We start from the raw sequence: 17624 nt of genomic DNA, 5'->3' as shown, positions 1-17624 counted from the left end.
AATGCTTCCCTCTGTTATATATATATATATATATATATATATATATATATATATATATATATATATATATATATATACACACACACTCCTGGAAATTGAAATAAGAACACCGTGAATTCATTGTCCCAGGAAGGGGAAACTTTATTGACACATTCCTGGGGTCAGATACATCACATGATCACACTGACAGAACCACAGGCACATAGACACAGGCAACAGAGCATGCACAATGTCGGCACTAGTACAGTGTATATCCACCTTTCGCAGCAATGCAGGCTGCTATTCTCCCATGGAGACGATCGTAGAGATGCTGGATGTAGTCCTGTGGAACGGCTTGCCATGCCATTTCCACCTGGCGCCTCAGTTGGACCAGCGTTCGTGCTGGACGTGCAGACCGCGTGAGACAACGCTTCATCCAGTCCCAAACATGCTCAATGGGGGACAGATCCGGAGATCTTGCTGGCCAGGGTAGTTGACTTACACCTTCTAGAGCACGTTGGGTGGCACGGGATACATGCGGACGTGCATTGTCCTGTTGGAACAGCAAGTTCCCTTGCCGGTCTAGGAATGGTAGAACGATGGGTTCGATGACTGTTTGGATGTACCGTGCACTATTCAGTGTCCCCTCGACGATCACCAGTGGTGTACGGCCAGTGTAGGAGATCACTCCCCACACCATGATGCCGGGTGTTGGCCCTGTGTGCCTCGGTCGTATGCAGTCCTGATTGTGGCGCTCACCTGCACGGCGCCAAACACGCATACGACCATCATTGGCACCAAGGCAGAAGCGACTCTCATCGCTGAAGACGACACGTCTCCATTCGTCCCTCCATTCACGCCTGTCGCGACACCACTGGAGGCGGGCTGCACGATGTTGGGGCGTGAGCGGAAGACGGCCTAACGGTGTGCGGGACCGTAGCCCAGCTTCATGGAGACGGTTGCAAATGGTCCTCGCCGATACCCCAGGAGCAACAGTGTCCCTAATTTGCTGGGAAGTGGCGGTGCGGTCCCCTACGGCACTGCGTAGGATCCTACGGTCTTGGCGTGCATCCGTGCGTCGCTGCGGTCCGGTCCCAGGTCGACGGGCACGTGCACCTTCCGCCGACCACTGGCGACAACATCGATGTACTGTGGAGACCTCACGCCCCACGTGTTGAGACATTCGGCGGTACGTCCACCCGGCCTCCCGCATGCCCACTATACGCCCTCGCTCAAAGTCCATCAACTGCACATACGGTTCACGTCCACGCTGTCGCGGCATGCTACCAGTGTTAAAGACTGCGATGGAGCTCCGTATGCCACGGCAAACTGGCTGACACTGACGGCGGCGGTGCACAACTGCTGCGCAGCTAGCGCCATTCGACGGCCAACACCGCGGTTCCTGGTGTGTCCGCTGTGCCGTGCGTGTGATCATTGCTTGTACAGCCCTCTCGCAGTGTCCGGAGCAAGTATGGTGGGTCTGACACACCGGTGTCAATGTGTTCTTTTTTCCATTTCCAGGAGTGTATATATATATAAACAAAGATGATGTGACTTACCAAATGAAAGTGCTGGCAGGTCGACAGACACACAAACATACACACAAAATTCTAGCTTTCTCAACCAACGGTTGCCTCGTCAGGAAAGAGGGAAGGAGAGGGAAAGACGAAAGGATTTGGGTTTTAAGGGAGAGGGTAAGGAGTCATTCCAATCCCGGGAGCGGAAAGACTTACCTTGGGGGAAAAAAGGACACGTATACACTCGCACACACACACATAGCCATCCGCACATACACAGACTCAAGCAGACATTTGTAAAGGCAAACTCTTTGCCTTTACAAATGTCTGCTGGAGTCTGTGTATGTGCGGATGGATATGTGTGTGTGTGTGCGAGTGTATACGTGTCCTTTTTTCCCCCAAGGTAAGTCTTTCCGCTCCCGGGATTGGAATGACTCCTTACCCTCTCCCTTAAAACCCAAATCCTTTCGTCTTTCCCTCTCCTTCCCTCTTTCCTGACGAGGCAACCGTTGGTTGCGAAAGCTAGAATTTTGTGTGTATGTTTGTGTTTGTTTGTGTGTCTGTCGACCTGCCAGCACTTTCATTTGGTAAGTCACATCATCTTTGTTTTTAGATATATTTTTCCTACGTGGAATGTTACAACCCAACCAGAGAGGGGAGAGAGAGAGAGAGAGAGAGAGAGAGAGAGAGAGAGAGAGAGAGAGAGAGAGAGAGAGAGAGATGTTGTTGAGCATGTTTAACAACACAAAATGCCTTACAATTATAGTTAGTGTATAAGTAAGCATTAATCCCTTCACACAACTAGAAAACAGCAGTTTTGTCTACCCATGCAAACGGTGGTAACATTTCCACGTGCATGAAAGCATTCAGTCCTGAGTACTTCTACATGCTGTACTTACTCAGTTCGCAGATACATACAAGATAGTTAAAGGCTATATCATACAAATTGTTGTAAGTTTTCTGAAATATACTTTACAGTTTATTCCCCTTTGTCCCCACCCCTCTCATTTTGACAGCATTTCAAAGTGGAAGTCAATATTTTGTTTTAAATATTTGATAGGAGATAGATGTCAGACTACACATAGAAATCTTCAGGGTTTGATCCCTTTCTGGCCCTAATAATACCTGTTGCATATTACTTTCATATCTGCAACTGCTTCGTTTGTGTACAAATTCAAGGTTATGTGGTAGTTCAAATTCCTCCTGCAATTGGTTGATTCTCAGGCCAAAGGAAGGCAAATTTGTACTATTTTCAACATGACTAAGTCTTGTAAAGCACACAATGGTGATATTCTAACCAAGAGGTTGTAAATAACTTCATTCTGATTATGTTGTCAAACTTATCTGTCTAATATTTCATTAGTCTCAGCACAGATGAACAGGAGTATGAATATTCTTGTTAGATTCAATGTTGATCAAATATTTCACAGGTGAACAGCTGGGTGTCACTGCCCAAAGGGCACAAAGTGACCATGTTGTCATCATCAGGTACACTGATTGTCTAGGAGCTGAAACTGGACGTATATCTCCTGGCCCCCTCTGTCCAACCTGGTGCACTGTCTGAGGTCATGGCCAGGCACAGGCATGAGCCCAGTACCTCCCTCGCCCCTCCCCTCTTTTTTTCAATACATTGCTCCGTAAGAAGTTTGTGCCTGGAGATACGTGCTGCTGGTGTGTCTGCTATTGCTGCGCCAATCACAAAAGTCAGCTTCTTGTGAGATATCTCCTTCCTCTTCTTAATCTAAGTACAGGTTCCCAGGCCTTACTAAGGATGTAGCCACTATTATGACTGATCAACAGTTCGCTTATTCAAATCTCTGTAGATACTTTAATGACACATTCCCAGAAGATAGAAATCTATGTCAGAACTTTATAACAGTCATAATCCATAGCATGTAGGTTCAGTAGGCAGTGTTCTGGTACTGCCGACTTGTTAGGCTGCTGCAGTGTGGTATGCTGTTGGTATTCTTGGCAACAGGCTGTGACAGTACACACCACCTGACCTAGGTGGCAGGGGATCTGATTGACCTTGGACCTTCATAGTCAAAGGTTGTCCTTCACATTACTGAGTAGTGCCCATGTTTTAGCTGGTAGGTAGTAGACAGTAGTCACTTGGCATTACCAAAGCATTAATCCTACCTTACCAATAATGCAGCACAAAAATGGAATAAACACAATTTTTCTTGCCAAAAAGTTTCATGGATTCTTGTAAAGAGAACATCGAAACTCGTAAGGATGTCAAAATCTGTAAGCTTAAAGTTGTGAAGTTGCCCAACAAAATCCATGGAGCTACGAATATGATGTAAACATGTTCTGATGTATAGGCTAAGCATATCCTTCAAATATTTAGTGAGTGAGTATGTTGGAGCACAGACGTTGGTAACAATGGGGCTGAAAGGCACTCCATATTTGTAGATGTTTGAAAGTCCATAAAGTCTCGGTAAAACTGGTGCTTCTGTAGTAACTCCTTAACAATCATACCCCCTCCCAATTTGGCATGACATACATAGGTCAGATGGTGTGTACTGTCTTAGATCATTGCTGGGAGCATCAGTGGTACGGTTCTGACACAAGCGTCTAATTTCTGGGACACTGTCATTAAAAAAGTTGAGGTTTATCTCTCAACAGACAGTACTTGCTCGCTTCATTACCTCTGCCAGCCACCACTGGAGAATGGTCTGAAGATGGTCTGCAAATAGACTGAAACCAATTACCATTATAATAAATGTTTTTATGTGATCAAGATTGTTTTAATTTGTAACTTTTAAACATTAAAGCATCTGTCAAGATTTGAGTAAGGGAACTGCTGGTCACTAATAATAGTGGCTACATCCTTAGTAAGGCCTGGGAACCTGTTCTTGGTCAGATTAAGATATCCCACAAGAAACTGATTTTGAGGGGTGGCAGAGCAATAGCAGAGACCTGACAACTCACGTCTTTGGGCACAAACCTCGTACAGAGCAATCTGTTGGCAGGAGGAGATGGGGAGGAGATGCTGGTCTCATGCCTGTGCCTGAGCATGGACATCGGAGAGAGCACCAGGTCGGATGGAGGGGGTAGGAGATATAAGTCCTGTACCAGTCCCTAGATGTTCAGTTCATCAGCACAGCTGATGATGGCAATTTGGTCGCTTGCCAAAGTCTTGTGCCCATTGGACACTGACATACAGCCAGTAACCCATGAACTACTTCATCCTGAATTATGTTGGAAGAATTTGAAAAATTACAGACCCAATGTTGTTCATTTACTTTAATAAGCCATAAAATTAAAGAGCTTTTCCTAGACTGTTTTGCATAGTTTAATTCTGTTTCGAATATATACTTGTAACAGAGTCATAGTTGTAAAGTTACAGTAAAAGTGCTCTTGCTTACTTAATTCTGTATCAGAATTATGAATTAAATTATTGTACTCTATGTGAGTGAGTGATATAGTTCATAGATGCTATTATATTATTTAAGGAAACCTACTTTGCTTGTATGGTACCCTCCCTCCCCCTTCAATAGCCCACATACTTCAAGATCACTTATAAATAAATAATAAACATCATATTTTGTAATTTGTATGCTAATTTCACTGCTTATTTTTTCAATCAGCCTGTCATTTGACTCTGTGAGAGTAAGTGGGCCTTGTTTCGGACTTTAGTATGCAGAATTATTTGACATTAGTACAAACATGTAATCCTGACCACTAATTACACCAAAAGGTTTGTTACCCTAAAATGTCCCATGGAGTATGATCAGATTGTTTGGCAGGATGTTTGGATAAGTGGATTTATACAGATAATACTGTTAATAATTTTTTTTTGCCGTAATGGATGTGTTTCTGATCATTGTGTGTTGCAGTATTATCACACTGTTAGTCATGGGACATGGAACATTTGCACAATAAATCATAAGTGGAACAAGTCAATTTACATTCAAATAACAAATTTGTGTGTAAATATGTCTTCATGCTTACAAGTTTTTTTGGTAGCTCATACCCTGTCTTTACATATTACAATAATAAAATTTATTCTGCAGAATAGCAGGAGTTGCCAAAGAAAAACTTTTTCAATGTGTTTTCAAATTTTACTTTACTGTATGTTGGGCAAATTTTTGTTATTGGGTAACTGGTCAAAAATTTTCCTAGCAGCATTGTGCACGCCTTTTCATGCCAAAGACTACCCAAATGTGGAGTAATGAATGTCAGGTTTTTTCAGGTATTTTAATTATGTTTATCATTGTCCCCTTTGAACTGCAGTGGATTATTTACAACAAACTTCATGAAAAAATAAATATGCTGTGAAGCAGTAGTCAAATTGCCAAACTTTTTGAACAGATGCTTACAAGATAAATATGGGTTAGTACCACATATTATCCTTACAGCACATTTTTGAGCAAAACACTTTATTTCTTAAAGATGAGTTACCTCAAACCATTACTCCATGTGACATTATTGAGTCAAAATATGTCAGCTTACCGATTTCTCTCTCCCCAAGATCTGCAGTGGTTTCAAGTGCAAGTGTCCCCAAACTAGGTTGTTTAGGAGTTACAAAATGTGTTTTTTTCCATTGAATATGAATATCTAAAATTTTGAGACTCGAACTTGGGACCTTTGCCTTTCGCGGGCAAGTGCTCTACCATCTGAGCTACCGAAGCACGACTCACGCACGGTCCTCACAGCTTTACTTCTGCCAGTATCTCGTCTCCTACCTTCCACACAGTTTTAATCTGCCAGGAAGTTTCATATCAGCGCACACTCCGCTGCAGAGTGAAAATCTCATTCTGGAAACATCCCCCAGGCTGTGGCTAAGCCATGTCTCCGCAGTATCCTTTCTTTCAGGAGTGCTAGTTCTGCAAGGTTCGCAGGAGGGCTTCTGTAAAGTTTGGAAGGTAGGAGACGAGATACTGGCAGAAGTAAAGCTGTGAGGACCGGGCGTGAGTCGTGCTTCGGTAGCTCAGATGGTAGAGCACTTGCCCACGAAAGGCAAAGGTCCCAAGTTCGAGTCTCGGTCGGGCACACAGTTTTAATCTGCCAGGAATTTTCAGGTCAGTAGTTATTTATATCTCGCATCACCTTTCTTACAGAGGCGATTTAACAGTGGCATATTTCAATTTCTCTGGAAAAATGCTTTGAGTTAATGGTGCATTAGATATTTCAGAAAAGATAGTGGTTATTATAGTGTAACAAGTCGTAGTACTTTGTTGGAAACACCATCAAATCCAGATGAGCTTTTATTTTTGAGAGAATGTATAATTTTCATAATTTCAGAAAGATAAGTTGGTCTGGGAGACATCTATATAATTGAATTTTATGTAAGGTGTTCAACATACTATTTTGATTTTTGTCTTCAACTATTTGTCCCTATATTTTCTACTAAATTTGGGAAATGATTATTAAACGTATCTTCTACATTTGACTTATCATTCATAGCCCTTCCATTTAATTCAATAGTGATGTTATCCTGCTCTGTCTCTTGTTTTTGCTACACTCCATATAGCCTTAAGTCTGTTGTCACAATTACTAATTTCTGACATAATGTGTGTGTTTGATTGATTTTTAATACATTTTCTTGGTAATTTTGAGTAGTTTTTTAATGTGCAGCTACTGCAAAATCTTTACTTGTTCTTGCGAGCAGAAGAATTTCCCTTTTCCTGTCTCATGATACTTTAATCCCTGCAGTGACCCATGGAGTTTTACAAGGCTGTTTAATATCATTTCTGGTTAGCTTATGCAGAAAGCTTTTTTCAAATCATAATATGAATTTATAATAGGATAGATTAAATTTTATGTCAACATTTGGTTCATTATAATTTCATACCAGGTATACTGTATAAATACAGACTCACTAGACATAATAGACATCAGCATGGCTCTCTTGTAGTATACATTATGAATCTGATAAAATGAACAGATATTTCCACCATCCCAATGGCATTTACCTCCTGAATCACTACTCATCACTGCTGATGCCACCTCCCTGAACACCAACATCCATCATGCCCATGGCCTTGCTACTATCAAATACTATCTCTGTAAACATCCATCAGACTCCAAACCCATCACCTCAGTCATTATACAACTTATCTACTATATTATGATCCACTACTACTTTTCCGGTGAAAGGAAGGTTTACATACAAATCCACGACACATCCGTGGGCAACACATGGAATCATCCCATTCCAACCCGTTTATGGGTTATCTAGTAGAAACCTTTCTAGCTCCCAAAACTACCAACCTCTAGTCTGGTTCAGGTTTTTTGTGATATCTTCATGATCAGGACTCAGGGCGAAGACAACCTATCCACATTCCTTCACAACCTCAACACCTTTTCTTCCATCTGCTTCATCTGATCCTCCTCTACTCATCAAGTCAATTTCATGGACGTTATTCTCTGCCTCACTGATATCCACACTTGTGTCCACATTAAACCCAGAACCACCAACATTAACTGGATTTCAACAACTCGCATCCCTTCCACACTAAAAATCCCTCCCATACAGCCTAGCTACCTGTGAGCAATGTGTCTGCAGTGATCAGAACTCACTTGCCCAGTATGCTGAAGGCCTCACAAAGGCCTTCACAGGCAGGCAATACAACCTCCCCCACTCCCAAACCTAGTCCACAAATAGATTTCTTATGCCCCATCCTCACATACACCCAATCCTCCCACAACCTACACTAATCAGCAACAAAGGAACACCCCCCTAGTCACCCAGCATCTTGCTGGACTGGAACAGCTGAACCATATCATTTGCCAGAGCTTTGATTATCTCACATCCTGCCCTAAAATGAGGGACTTTCTACCTGAGATTCTTCCTACCCTTCCTGAAGTGGTCATTAATCACCCACCCAATCTACACAACATCCTAGCCCGTCCCTATGCCACTCCCACTCTCAACCCCTTGCCACAGGGGTCATATCATTGAGGCAGACCAAGGTGTAAGGCATGCCCAATCCACCCACCCAGCACCTCCTATTCCAGTCTTGTCACAGGCTTATCGTACTGCCGTCAGAGGCTGGATTACTTGCTTTCACAAGTAGCCATGTCATAAAGCAATTCTGCTATGATCACAGCACAGACTTTTATTTTGGCATAACTACCAACCAGATGTCCACCAGGATGAATGGCCACCACCAAACTGTTGCCAAGAACGAAGTTGAGTTGCTGTTGGTGGCACAACATGCAGCTGAGCACAGTGTGCTCAATTTTAGTGGCTGCTTCACAACCCTGGTCATCTGTATCCTTCCCTCCACTGCCATATTCTCTGAACTACACAAATGGGAGTTCTCCTTACAACACATCCTCTGCACCTGCAATCATCCTGGCCTCAGTCTCAAGTAACACACTGTCCCTGCACCCTCCTCTCAACAGTTTCTCCCGCCTCCATCCTGTCACCCCCTTCCAATTCACATCCCCATGTCACTTTCAGCATAGGCCAATCCCCACTGGCCCCTGTATTTGTTCATTACATTTGCAGCCCATATACCTGCCACTCCTCCCTCCCGCATACCTATCTGGCAAACCAGCCTCCTCCCTTTACTCTAACTCATAAAAGGGTAACTCTGAAAGCTACCAAGTTTCCTTTCTTTTTATCTGTGCCTATTGATAACTCAATGCTTCTGCTTTATAGTGAATGGTCTCCTTTAACCCAAAAGTAAATATTTCAGGTTTATATTTCATTGTATTGTCATTAAGTAGTGTGACAGTTTTTGCAGACACATCCATAAATTTTCAGATGCTGGGTTACTGTTAAGCAATTCAGTGCTACGAAAAGTGTTAGCAAACATGGAGTGGTGCGTCAAGAATGCATTTTCAGACTCTGACGATGCCAATGTTGGACGTTGCATTGTTCATGCTTCAGGACTCTCATGCCAGGATTCTGTTCAGGTAAAAATCTGGAGGTAGAATATTCACTGTTTTGGGTTTTTATTCTTGAAATTACCAACATTATTTTATGTTACAAAAAAGTTCATTTATGGAATTAATATTTATATTTAAGATAGCTATGACAACTATAAGAGGCCAGATTTTAGAGTGCTGTAGTTTCTGTTTCTTATAATGTCGGCATTCTTATTATAATTTAGCTTCTGTGAAATCTATAATGGTGTGAAAATTATTGGATTCAAGCAGAATATTTGCAAAAATGAACTCGTTTTGTATTATATACTCATTTATTTAACAGCTAAATGTTACATCAGTATTTTGTGTACATGAGTTTCACCTTGATTAACATTTCAGTCCTTCTCTGCATGCATTCTGCTAGGAATGGGCAAAGATTTTCCAATTTCTTCATATGTGTGTATTTCTGTAAGCTGCTCAAGGAGTTACACGTTTGTTGTAAAGAGGGTTTCCTCCAATCTTTGCTTTACAAACTGATCACATACTTTCTATTGGGTTCACATCTTTGCTGTTCCTAGGCCATGACAAAGTTTTTACATCATTTTTAGCAAAGAATTGTTCGACTGACTTGGCTTTATGATGCAACAATTTGTCATAAAAACAGAGTCACCATGAGAAAACCACTTCACCATCTGAAGCAGTATATCTTTTCCTTGTTGCTGTTGATTCATTGAACCTTGAACAATATATGTTCCATATGTACCATTTACAGATATTATGCCCCACACCATAACAGAAATTGGGCGCTTGACTGTTTGAGCCACACGTAACATAATCAACAGGCCATCACTAGCTCTTTTGAGATACTGGCTGCTCACCTCACACATTGACAACATGGGCTCATCTGAAGAGCAGACCTGTAATAATATCTAAAGAAATAGCAAATAGAACATTAAGATTTCAGGTTTTATAGGATTATTTAATTAGATCATTTTCCCCCACATGTAGTTTCAGAGAAAATCATGATTTCGGAGTATCTTAAAAAGTATCTTACCTTGCTCCAGCCAGTCTCAAACAGATTTTTAATTTCATTAGCGCCATTGAGTCAATTATAAGCCATTGCAGATCTTAATTTGGATGTCTTTTTTGAGCTGGCTGCGCTGTCTTTATGTAGAGGAGAGCTGCGGTAGATGGTGCAGTGGGTGCTGTGCCGTGTGCACAAGTTATGGGCAGCCTCTGGGGGCTGGCCCACACAGGTGCTGTTGGTGGAGTATTTGAGTGTAGTGTGCCTGCAGCCTGGTGCTGAAGTGTGTATACAAAGATGATGTACAGTGCTATATCATGTCTTCCTCCTTGGGGAAAGAGTGCTCCTCTGATGCAGGCGTCAGGGTGACTGATGATACATCCCTGGCCTCTGCGGCAGGCATGGCAGGTGATGACGGCAACAGCAGGAGGAGATTCTGGGCCAGAACTGATAAATACAGGTGAAAGTGCTGCAGTCATAATCATGCGCACCGGCCAGTCTTCCTCTTGTTATGTACAAGGGAGGACGGACAATCAGGGTGCTGTTAGCAGCTTGATATACGCGTCCTTGACGTTGCGGAACTGTGCTGATGGTGAAGGCTTGGGTGGAAGCACTGGGGATGCTGGTGGTGAAGGGCCTGACAGTGCTGGTCCAGCTGGTGGTGGAAGCACAGTTGGCAGCGAAGCACCGTGGGACATCTTGGACCTATTGACCTACTGATAACAAACACACCCGAACTTTTTGACTCTGTAAGTGCAGAACAGGGAATCAGTGACCATAAGTGTGTTGCAGCATCCCTGAATATGGAAGTAAATAGGAATATAAAAAAAGGGAGGAAGGTTTATCTGTTTAGCAAGAGTAATAGGAGGCAGATTGCAGACTACTTAACAGATCAAAACGAAAATTTCTGTTCTGACACTGAAAATGTTGAGTGTTTATGGAAAAAGTTCAAGGCAATAGTAAAATGCATTTTAGACAGGTATGTGCCGAGTAAAACTGTGAGGGACAGGAAAAACCCAGTGTGGTTCAACAACAATGTTAGGAAACTACTGCGAAAGCAAAGAGAGCTTCACTCCAAGTGTAAACGCAGCCAAAACCTCTCAGACAAACATAAGCTAAACGATGTCAAAGTTAGCATGAGGAGGGCTATGTGTGAAGTGTCCAGTGAATTAGAAAGTAAAATTCTATGTATCGACTTGACAGAAAATCCTAGTAAGTTCTGGTCTTACGTTAAATCAGTAAGTGGATCAAAACAGTATATCCAGACACTCTGGGATGACAATGGCATTGAAACAGAGGAAGACACGCGTAAAGCTGAAATACTAAACACCTTTTTCCAAAGCTGTTTCACAGAGGAAGACTGCACTGCAGTTCCTTCTCTAAATCCTCGCACGAACGAAAAATGACTGACATTGAAATAAGTGTCCAAGCAATAGAAAAGTGACTGAAATCAATCAAAACAGGAAAGTCCACTGGACCTGATGGGATACCAATTCGATTCTACACAGAGTACGCGAAAGAACTTGCCCCCTTCTAACAGCTGTGTACCGCAAGTCTCTAGAGGAACGGAAGGTTCCAAATGATTGGAAAAGAGCACAGGTAGTTCCAGTTTTCAAGGAGGGTCGTCGAGCAGATGCGCAAAACTATAGGCCTAAATCTCTGACAGTGATCTGTTGTAGAATTTGAGAACATGTTTTTTTGCTCGCATATCATGTCATTTCTGGAAACTCAGAATCTACTCTGTAGAAATCAACATGGATTCCAGAAACAGCGATCATGTGAGACCCAACTCGCTTTATTTATTCATGAGACCCAGAAAATATTAGATACAGGCTCCCAGGTAGATGACATTTTCCATGACTTCCAGAAGGCGTTCGATACAGTTCGGCACTGTCGCCTGATAAACAAAGTAAGAGCCTACAGAATATCAGACCAGCTGTGTGGCCGGATTGAAGAATTTTTAACAAACTGAACACAGCATGTTATTCTCAATGGAGAGACATCTACAGAGGTTAAAGTAACCTCTGGCGTGCCACAGGGGAGTGTTATTGGGCCATTGCTTTTCACAATATATGTAAATGACTTAGTAGATAGTGTCGGAAGTTCCATGCGGCTTTCTGCGGATGATGCTGTAGTATACAGAGGAGTTGCAGCATTAGAAAGTTGCAGGGAAATGCAGGAAGATCTGCAGCGGATAGGCACTTGGTGCAGTGAGTGACAACTGACCCTTAACATAGACAAATGTAATGTATTGTGAATACATAGAAAGGAGGATCCTTTATTGTATGATAATATGATAGCGGAACAAACACTGGTAGCAATTACTATTGTAAAATACAGCAGTAGTGCAGCAGCAGTGCAGTAGGGAGTCACATATTTAGCTTTCATATTTGTTTTGTAGTTTGATTCTTAATTTCTCTCTGAGTGTTTGTGCACTTGCATATTTAATTACATAAAATCCTTGTGTATTCTCGTATTTGAGAGGAGTTATATTGCTTATTGATAGCTGTAAAGTATAAATTCGCAGAGTCCTTAGTCAGTTGTTTGTTTTGGACAGCCAGTGCTTTCTGTTTGTTTCGTAGAGTCAGTTAGCAGCAGGCAGGGACCAGTGCAGTTTCATCTGTGGTTGCAGAGTGACGTGTGAGAACAGCAGTAGCAGAAACTAGTCATATATTCAGTTTTTTGTATTAATTCCACAGGTTTAATTCAAATTACTTTGTGTGTTTGTGTGGTGAAATTTTTCGGATCTTTGCATATTTTCGAATTAGAAATGGGTAGTATCAAATTTTAATAACGGTAGAGGGCAACATTGCATAGGCGGTTGTCATTTGTACTAACACAGGGGTAGGATCGCATTGTAATATCTATATAGTGGCGTAGTCATGGTTATTTGATTGCTTAGTTCATAAGTAATTGTTCATATATCGCAGCTGCTAGCATGAGTTTCTTAGAAGTAGATACCTTAGGGGTTGCGAAGCAACTCAAATCACTTGATATGGGCAAGTCTTCAGGTCCAGATTGTATACCGATTAGGTTCCTTTCAGATTACGCTGATACAATAGCTCCCTACTTAGCAATCATATACAACCGCTCACTCACCATTAGATCTGTACCTACAGATTGGAAAATTGCGCAGGTCGCACCAGTGTTTAAGAAGGGTAGTAAGAGTAATCCATCGAACTACAGACCTATATCATTGATGTCGGTTTGCAGTAGGGTTTTGGAGCGTATACTGTATTCAAACATTATGAATCACCTCAAAGGGAACGATCTATTGATACGTAATCAGCATGGTTTCAGAAAACATCGTTCTTGTGCAACGCAGCTAGCTCTTTATTCGCACGAAGTAATGGCCGCTATTGACAGGGGATCTCAAGTTGATTCCATATTTCTAGATTTCCGGAAAGCTTTTGACACCATTCCTCACAAGCGACTTCTAATCAAGCTGCGGGCCTATGGGGTATCGTCTTAGTTGTGCCACTGGATTCGTGATTTCCTGTCAGGAAGGTCGCAGTTCGTAGTAAGACGGCAAATCATCGAGTAAAACTGAAGTGATATCAGGTGTTCCCCAGGGAAGCGTCCTGGGACCTCTGCTGTTCCTGATCTATATAAATGACCTGGGTGACAATCTGAGCAGTTCTCTTAGGTTGTTCGCAGATGATGCTGTAATTTACCGTCTAGTAAGGTCATCCGAAGACCAGTACAGTTGCAAAGCGATTTAGAAAAAATTGCTGTATGGTGTGGCAGGTGGCAGTTGACGCTAAATAACGAAAAGTGTGAGGTGATCCACATGAGTTCCAAAAGAAATCTGTTGGAATTCGATTACTCGATAAATAGTACAATTCTCAAGGCTGTCAATTCAACTAAGTACCTGGGTGTTAAAATTACGAACAACTTCAGTTGGAAAGACCACATAGATAATATTGTGGGGAAGGCGAACCAAAGGTTGCGTTTCATTGGCAGGACACTTAGAAGATGCAACAAGTCCACTAAAGAGACAGCATACACTACACTCGTTCATCCTCTGTTAGAATATTGCTGCGCGGTGTGGGATCCTTACCAGGTGTGATTGACAGAGGACATTGAAAGGGTGCAAAAAAGGACAGCTCGTTTTGTATTATCACATAATAGGGGAGAGAGTGTGGCAGATATGATACGCGAGTTGGGATGGAAGTCATTAAAGCAAAGACTTTTTTGTCGCGGAGAGATCTATTTATGAGATTTCAGTCACCAACTTTCTCTTCTGAATGCGAAAATATTTTGTTGAGCCCAACCTACATAGGTAGGAATGATCATCAAAATAAAATAAGAGAAATCAGAGCTCGAACAGAAAGGTTTAGGTTTTCGTTTTTCCCACGCGCTGTTCGGGAGTGGAATGGTAGAGAGATAGTATGATTGTGGTTCGATGAACCCTCTGCCGAGCACTTAAATGTGAATTGCAGAGTAATCATGTAGATGTAGATGTAGAGCTCAATCTCGCACTGGTGATGCAACTGTGCAGTCGCATATTGCTGTTTTATTTGTCGCAACTCTATACGTCCAGATATTAGCAGTAGGATGGATAGGGTGTGTGCGTGCTGTGTGCGGGTGCAGGAGGAGCTGGTAGCGGTTTGCGAGCAGCTGAGCGTGCTGTTGGCCACAGTCAGCCGCCTTCAGGCTGCTGCCTCGAGGTGCAGTGACGGCGGAGAGTCTGGCGCGTCGCTTGAGAAACCCCAGGTGTCGCTTGCTGCGTCCGCTGACTCAGCCACTGAGGCACATTCTAGTGTACCCGGCACGTTGGGGCCGCCCTCAGCTCAGGGTGAGTGGCGGACTGCAATGCGTTCGCATTGCTCGAGGCGGAGGGTCAATGTGGAGGCTGGCCACCTGGCCTCGCCCATTCATCCTGTTAGTGGGTGGGTCGCTGCTCCTTCAGCAGGGCCCGAGCAGGCACACGGGGGCAAAGGCTTGCTGGTTATTTTGAGCTTCAACGTTAGGCGGGTGATGGAGCCCCTTAGGGAAAGAGCGTACAGGGCTGGAAAGAATTCCAACGTACACTCAGTTTGTCTGCCGGATGGCCTCATCCAAGATGTGGAGGCGGCCTTGCCTGCAGCTATCGAGCGTACGGGTTGTAGTCGTCTGCAAGTAGTTGCTCATGTCGACACCAATGATGCCTGTCGCTTGGGTTCTGAGGCGATCCTCAGTCCATACAGGCGGCTGGCGGATTTTGTGAAGACCGCTGGCCTCGCACGCGGGGTGCAAGCAGAGCTCTCTATTTGCAGCATCGTTCCCAGAGTGGATCGGGGTCCTTTGGTTTGGAGCCGAGTGGAGGGTCTCAACCAGAGGCTTCGTCGACTCTGTGACGGTCTTGGCTGAAGATTTCTAGACCTGCACTATTGGGTGGGGAATTGTAGGACACCCCTAGATAGGTCAGGGGTGCACTACACAAAGGAAGTGGCTACTCGGGTAGTAGAGTACTTGTGGCGTGCACATGGGGTTTTTTTTAGGCTAGGCAGTAGTGCGAGGTGTCCCGATGAACACTCGCCAGGCGATGTGCAGGCAGGGAAATCAGGACGCGGTCAGTGTAAAGACACTTCAGCTATCAAGATATTAGCAGTAAATTTTCAGAGTGTTCGGAATAAAGTTCCTGAATTTACTGCCCTCCAGGAAGCGTGTGGCGCGCAAATTATTCTCAGGACTAAGACTAAGACCTGAAATAGGAAGTTCTGAAATATTTAGTAAGGGTTGGAACGTGTATCGGAAAGACAGATTAGACACCGTAGGAGGTGGTGTCTTCATTGCAGTTGACAAAAATATTGTGTCTACTGAGGTCGAAGTAGAGTGTGATTGTGAAGTTATCTGGACACGTTTAACAGGGCTAGGAGAAATAAAGTTAATTGTTGGGTGTTATTATCGGCCACCAGGTTCCACCGTGACACTTCTAGAATCATTCAAAGGGAGTCTACACTCTGTATCACGGAAGTACCCGGATCGTGCTATATTAGTCCGAGGTGACTTCAACCTACCTAGTATAGACTGGGATGTCTATGGATTCATTACAGGTGGTACAGACAAGCCGTCGTGTGAATTATTTTTGAACACATTATCCGAAAACCGTCTTGAGCAGCTAAATTGACAGCCAACACGTAATGGAAATATTTTAGATCTGGTAGCCACGAACAGACCAGACTTCATCGACGGTGTCAGTGTCGAGACAGGGATTGGTGATCATGATGTTGTCATTACGACTATGGTTATGAAAGTTAAAAAGTCAGTCAAGAAGGCTAGGAGAGTATTCTTACTAGAAAGAGCAGATAAGCAGTTGTTAGCATCCCACTTAGTAAATGAAACGACTTCATTTACTTCCAGTACGATGGACGTGGAAGAATTATGGGCAAATTTTAAACACATTGTAAATCACGCATTGGACAAGTATGTGCTGAAAAAGTGGGTTACAGACGGAAAAGACCGACCGTGGTTTAACAGCGCAATTCGGAGAATGCTCAGGAAGCAAAGACAGTTGCACTCGCGGTACAAGAAAGATTGGGAGAATGAGGACAGGCAAAAGTTAGTAGAGATTCGTGCTGCTGTAAAAAGAGCGATGTGCGAAGCATACAACCACTACCACCATCATACCTTAACAAAAGATCTTGCTGAAAACCCAAGGAAATTCTGGTCTTACGTAAAATCGGTAAGCGGGTCAAAGGCTTCCATCCAGTCACTCACTGATCAGTCTGGCCTGGCAACAGAAGACAGCAAAACGAAAGCTGAAATTTTAAATTTAGCATTTGAGAAATCTTTCACGCAGGAGGATCGTACAAACATACCGCTGTTTGAGTCTCATACAGATTCCTGTATGGAGGACATAGTGATAGACATCCCTGGGGTTGCGAAGCAGCTGAATGGGTTGAAAATAAATAAATCGCCAGGTCCTGATGGGATCCCAAATTGGTTTTACAGAGTGTACTCTACTGCACTGGCTCCTTACTTAGCTTGCATTTATCATGAATCTCTTGCCCAACGTAAAGTCCCGAGCGACTGGAAAAAAGCGCAGGTAACACCTGTATATAAGAAGGGTAGAAGGACAGATCCTCAAAATTACAGACCAATATCCTTAACATCGGTTTGTTGCAGGATTCTCGAACATATTCTCAGTTCGAATATAATGAATTTCCTTGAAACAGAGAAGTTGCTGTCCGTGCATCAGCACGGCTTTAGAAAGCATCGCTCCTGTGAAACGCAACTTGCCCTTTTTTCACATGATATCTTGCGAACCATGGATGAAGGGTATCAGACGGATGCCA

At 43.2% G+C, this 17624-nt stretch overlaps 1 protein-coding gene across 1 annotated transcript in view; it reads left to right on the top strand.

Moving 5' to 3' along the window:
• The window catches only part of LOC126248926 (chondroitin sulfate synthase 2), a 125088-nt gene that overhangs the window by 12216 nt on the left and 95248 nt on the right, over positions 1 to 17624 (top strand). Inside the window, exon 2 of the mRNA XM_049950428.1 lies at positions 9217 to 9368. Within this exon, the coding sequence (XP_049806385.1) occupies positions 9217 to 9368 (152 nt within the window). The remainder of the gene's footprint in view (positions 1 to 9216; positions 9369 to 17624) is intronic.

The sequence above is a fragment of the Schistocerca nitens genome, chromosome 3 (assembly GCF_023898315.1).
Source record: "Schistocerca nitens isolate TAMUIC-IGC-003100 chromosome 3, iqSchNite1.1, whole genome shotgun sequence".
Classification (NCBI taxonomy): domain Eukaryota; kingdom Metazoa; phylum Arthropoda; class Insecta; order Orthoptera; family Acrididae; genus Schistocerca; species Schistocerca nitens.
The sequence above is the reverse complement of the archived record's forward strand: the minus strand, read 5'-3'. Positions and strand labels throughout refer to the sequence as shown.